At 40.4% G+C, this 5,522-nt stretch overlaps 1 protein-coding gene across 1 annotated transcript; it reads right to left on the bottom strand.

The window, feature by feature from the left end:
- Positions 1-725: 725 nt before the first annotated feature.
- On the bottom strand, positions 726-4,605 carry LOC107047462 (ankyrin-2). Its single transcript, XM_015270235.1, has 2 exons — positions 4,283-4,605; positions 726-3,031 (listed from the first exon to the last, which is right to left on the bottom strand). The coding sequence occupies exons 1-2, from the start codon at positions 4,416-4,418 to the stop codon at positions 1,104-1,106; spliced, it is 2,064 nt and encodes a 687-aa protein (XP_015125721.1). The 5' UTR covers positions 4,419-4,605; the 3' UTR covers positions 726-1,103.
- Positions 4,606-5,522: the final 917 nt, after the last annotated feature.

Raw genomic sequence — 5,522 nt, forward strand, 5'->3', positions numbered from 1 at the left:
ATCGTCTCAGCATTTTGTCAAGTTATTTACTTTTTTATTATGACCAATGGATTTTTACATAGCGAGCATTTGATTTAATTTTAATCGAAGGGGTCTCAACCCCTATTCCAACCCCTACCCCTGGTTTTGATGGGATAATTTGTGTTTCGAAGGTCTAGAGATGGATCTAATGACCGAGGCAATGACCAGCATGTTCTTGCCCGGGGAAGCCCACGTGTAGGTGCATGAACGGGGAAAACCCTGATGCGGGTATTCACCGGGGAATTTTTTCAATGCAGGGCACTCGATTGCGAATGAAAGTCCATCACTTAGGGATTATAGCTCGTTGATAAAATGTCGAAGTAGAACTAGAAGCGATTCGGGTTGTTGCGACATCTATCATACATCACCTCTTCTTCATTGACAATATTTTTTTCTATTTTTTTAAAGAATTTCGACTTTTATTTTTCAAGGTGAAATTGTAATGAAAATGATGAAATTCTCGGATCAATGCCCTTTTGTGAAATAATCTTGAACCGTTGTCGTTTGGAATTTTTCATTGCCAATAGCCGATAGCCACATCCGGAAATAATACTGCGATGTGTTAACCAACCTTGCTCCCACTATTCTAAATTCAAATCATGTCAACATAATCAGGAGTATCAGAAGACCTTGATAACTCAAGTAAGGTAATACTTAATTATTAATATTTTTCGTCTCCTGAAGGCCAATTCCCACACTCAATCTATCATAAATAACTTCCTCCCTTCAGGTGAGGAAGTTACCAATAATCATACAAAAAAAATTTCAATTATCAATTATTTTTTATCTTTCTCAATCAATATTTCACGAAGAACCAAAGAATTACAATTCAATAGCACCCCTCCGACATTTCGCGTGATACATTTTCTTGATAATGATAACTCATGTCGTCGAACAAGTGATAAACCTCGGAGTGATTATTTGATCGAATAATCACTTCACACCTTCAATAACAAATAAAAGTATCAATCGACTGCAATTAAAAAATCAAAACTAAATAATAACAATTCAGTGAACGTCTCAACCATTCAATAACTAAAACATTAAAATTTCGAAAATAATCTCATATTCCTAATCCCCTGTTACAAAGAACTGCATTGCTGGGGTCTCAAGTTCCACCTGAGAGTCCCCTCAAACGTCGTATCGCACTCCGGAAAAGTCCTTCTATATTTCCTCCTCCCACGACGTAGGAAGAAGTTCCGCACCCTCTCAGTAATTCCCCTCCTCTCCTTACGAAGAAACGGTTGATCTGTCTCAGCATCCGAGATGGTAGTCCTTGAATCTGGGCGATGACAGCAGAGTAGAATTTCTGGTGGTCTGCTTGGACTGAGTTCAGGACACTCATTCGTGGCCTCCTGATGATCACTTGGAAGCAGATGATGTCCATTCCTCCCTAGGAAGGCATTCTGTGTCCTGATGAGATGATTTATGTCTCTGTTCCACCTCCTGACCACCTCCTCCTCTTGATTATGATCAGCTTCATGGGATATGTCGTCAGGAAATCCGGGTGGATCATTCCCAATTTCTTCGGCGACACTGATCATTGAAACATTGGGCACTCTAGTCGAGGACATTACCTCTGAGGTTGAATAAGGTTCACTGGATCTCTCCAAATCCTGAATCACACTACTCGGCCTCGACGCCTCAGCCAAATACAGACGTCTACTGCGACGCCAGTCATCAGACGCATGAGTTTGCCCTCCCGTCGTGTCTGGACGATCTTTTGAGTCAATCCCGTTACTCCTTGATTTAGAAGTCTGCAAGGACTTCAAGGTACTCTTGATCCTGTCGGTCAGTGAGGCCGACGAGTCTGAGAGCGTCTTCTTAGACTCTCCAGACCGTCGACTCCTCGAAGGATTCGATCCTGGAAGATGGCGGGGATATAACGTCGCTGATGGCGGCTCCATACTCGAAGACGAAAAACTTGTAGATGAGTGATACTGATGGGATGATTGTGCACGGAATCTGCCTGTTGGTGTCGGTCTCATCTGCAAGCGACTAGATCCGTCTGAAGACGTCTGGTTGAGGGATGACTTGGTCTGCATTTCAGTAGCGATTCTCAGCGAAGCATCTCGATGGCCTAAAGCTTCGGTTATGAATTTTTGAGGGGGGTGGGCTCGTGGAGGCTTCGGCACTTGTGGGACTAGAATTTTTAACGGAACCTGGGGGTCGGTACGACTGCCTTCAGTATCCGCAGCTGATGATGATGGATTTCGAACTGCAGATGATGTAGTTGACTCGTCGGTCGTTACCGATTCTGCTTGTTGTAGTAATCTGGGATGTGGAAGCGTTAATCTGTCTTCGGTCATCAATGGGCCTGATTGGACTGATGATCTTAGAGGTGCAAGGGTGGACTTGTCTTCAGTCATTAATAGTCTCGCTTGAGTACCTACGCTTGACGATTTTGGCGCTGAAAGCGTCGATCTGGCCTCCGGCATCAATAATCTTACCTGAGTAGCTATACTTGAAGTTCTTTGAACTGGAAGTGTTGACCGATCCTCAGTCATTAGTGTGTCTGCTTGAGTACCCACGTCTGATGATCTCGGCTCGACGGCTGACGACTCGTGTATCCCCTCAGGTATTTGTGGACCCTGAGAAGTCCCTGTTGTTTCCATTGCACTTAAATAATCGTCTTCTGTCTGCGTGGACTGTGTCGACCTCGACAGGATTAAATGGATGTTGACGCACTGCATGACGTTGCGTTTGTCTGAATCGTTCACAGGAGGAACCAGGGAATTGTGCACTGGCTCCTGCACATTCTTCGGTGGATCCCGTGGAGTTGTCGAGACTTGGACGACCGGTACCACTGGCGGGACGCACGTGAATAACGCCTTTCCCTTTGTTGGATTTTTGCGAGAGCTTGGCGGGGGAGATTTTTCGGTGTCGGTTGACGGAGAGATGACACCTATTTTCCTGAGCCCATTCAAGAAAATTGTCATCAATGATTGAGGCTTCGGGATAATTCCGGCGGTGCGAGCAAGAGTTTTTTTGGACTCTTCGAAGTCGTTGTCTGGGGGAACAAATGATAGAATAATTTCTTCTAGTTTATTTTCCAACAGTTCTGTTATTTGGGAAAATGAGGCCATTCCTGAGTGAATGATCACTTAGAAAAACATTATAAATCGAATTGCAAAATGACAAAGTTTCAAAGAGTTTGGAATTTTGTTTGAGTTTCTGGAAATTTTGTGGAGTTTTGAAGATCTATAGATTTATTTGAAAAACTCTTAACAAATATCGTGTTATTGTATTGAAGTCTGAAGATTGCGGAAATGTTTTTAGAATTCATAAAAATCCCTAGTGAGGATAAGGAAAAAAGATACTCGAGGTGTCCTTCCAAAAATTTGGATATATCTCGGAATATTTCTGAAAACAATAGGGAATGAATCGAACAACAATGGTTATGCATAGCTTAAACACAATGAAAAAAACCAGACCGGCGAAAAATATGGAGATACGTGATTGTTGCTACAATAGATTTTTTCATAGTAAATGATTGATTGGAACGTTTTACTGGGGATATATATCTCCATCAACCTTTCAGCCATTCTCACATTCTCTAAATATATGGATGAACGAGAGATGAGATTTCAACTTTATAAAATTCCGCAGAATTTCATTTAATTTCCGAGATTTTTAAAATTTTCAGAATTTCATGGATTCGTAGGAGCCCCTTATGAACTGTTAGATCATTCCACCCCTTCCTATTCTGATGGAATTCTGATGAATTCCAAATGAGATTCCAGAAGATTTCTCAACCATTTTTTAGTTTTAATGGAGATTCCATGAGATTTCATTAAATTCCCCTAATTTTCCCTAAGATTTCTCACATTTCCAGGATCTCATGAATTACAAGTATTTCAAAACCGTCTACATCCGAAAATTTCATAGAAAAACCTAGCGAATTCCGTAGAAAATTCAATGTTCCACTCTATTTTCTTCTCTTCTCATTAATCAAATCGAACAAAAAAAAACTTGGAAAATGTGAGCCGAGGAATTTCTATAGAAAATATCTCAATAGAATGAGCTGTATAGAAAAATGGAATTCTATTGATTTTCCCTACAGAATATTTTTCATTAAACTTATCTATTGAACGAAATTAACAGTTCAATAGAAATCCAATAGAATTGTCTAACGAATTCGCTAAATTTTTCACTGGAATTTTTTCGGGCGTGTCAAATTTCTCTCACTATACTTCAGAAGCTTCTAACTCTATTTGTATACAAAATGTCATGATTATCCCCTCGGTAATTCCCTACTCACCATCGTCATCATCCGGGCAATGTAGCAATGGAGCAATGCACGCTGAAAAAGCCGTGATTGCCACCGCAGTACCCAGAATAACCGCCATTTTTCCACCAGTTATTTTCGCTGCACAGTTAAACACCTCTACCACCATTAGACCTCATGTCTCAACCAAAGAAAAAATATTCAATCTTCTCAAACAGTTGACATTGTTACCATGAAAACTAATATCCATCTCAGAGTGTTCTGCAATATCAAAACTCAAATCTAACCGAGTCTAGACCGAAATAATTTCAAACTGCCTGAACCCATCAAGCAGTGACGTTCGCTCTACAACTGGCCCTTCGCCTCTCTCCTCGCAATGCCCATTCTCGCAATCGATTTTGCTATCGAAAAATAAACATCAATACATTTAACCCAAACCATCTTATTACGGAGACCAAGACCTTTCCAACTCGAATGGAATATAAACACACCCAAATTATTCGCTCTCTATTACACAATTGTAGAAACCTTGACAGTGATCACTCACTTCCGTTGGAAAGATAATAGAAAAAAGTTCATAGCTGAGTCTTAAGACTGAAACCTTGGCCTTGCACAAGCTTATTGGCAATAAATAATGGAATCACCGCTTAGAAGTGTTTCCTATGTAAAAATGTCTACGTAATTGTCGATGTTTATCTCTTCTCCGAAAATCGAATTTTTTCGAGATTCAGAAAAAATTCAGTGTTGTACTACCTATCACTTTTCGGCATGATTTGACATACGTCAAGTGTTTTTTTTCGCACGACGTACGTACAATTCACAGGTGGTGCGTAATATAATTTTCATCACTTATGCGTAAAGTGAATTTTTACACACTCTCCGCTTCCGATTTTGTAAATTACACTGCAGTACAGCCTCAGAAAAATTTGAAAAAATTTGACATCTCATTTAAAAGTGTCTAGAAGCCCTTTCGATGAAAATAGCCACCAAAAATATCATAATTAGTTGGATTTTCAAATTTTTATTCCGAAACTCCGGGCCGTGTACCGTGCATACGGCGAATTTTCATGGAAAAATGGCATATAATTAAAGGGAAAACCGAACATGAGAAATCTCACGGGATTTCTTCAAGTATACGATCTAGATCACTCTTGATTTGTTTTTGGATTTTTCCTAAATCTTTCAAATTTATCGTTATGTCGATTTATGCTCGTGCGGCGCGACCAACGGCGTTCGTAACTTTTGCGGGACCGACGGAGTGTTAACTATCAAG

Source organism: Diachasma alloeum, unplaced genomic scaffold (assembly GCF_001412515.2).
Source record: "Diachasma alloeum isolate Michigan unplaced genomic scaffold, Dall2.0 Dall_scaffold_00183, whole genome shotgun sequence".
Taxonomy (NCBI): Eukaryota; Metazoa; Arthropoda; class Insecta; order Hymenoptera; family Braconidae; genus Diachasma; species Diachasma alloeum.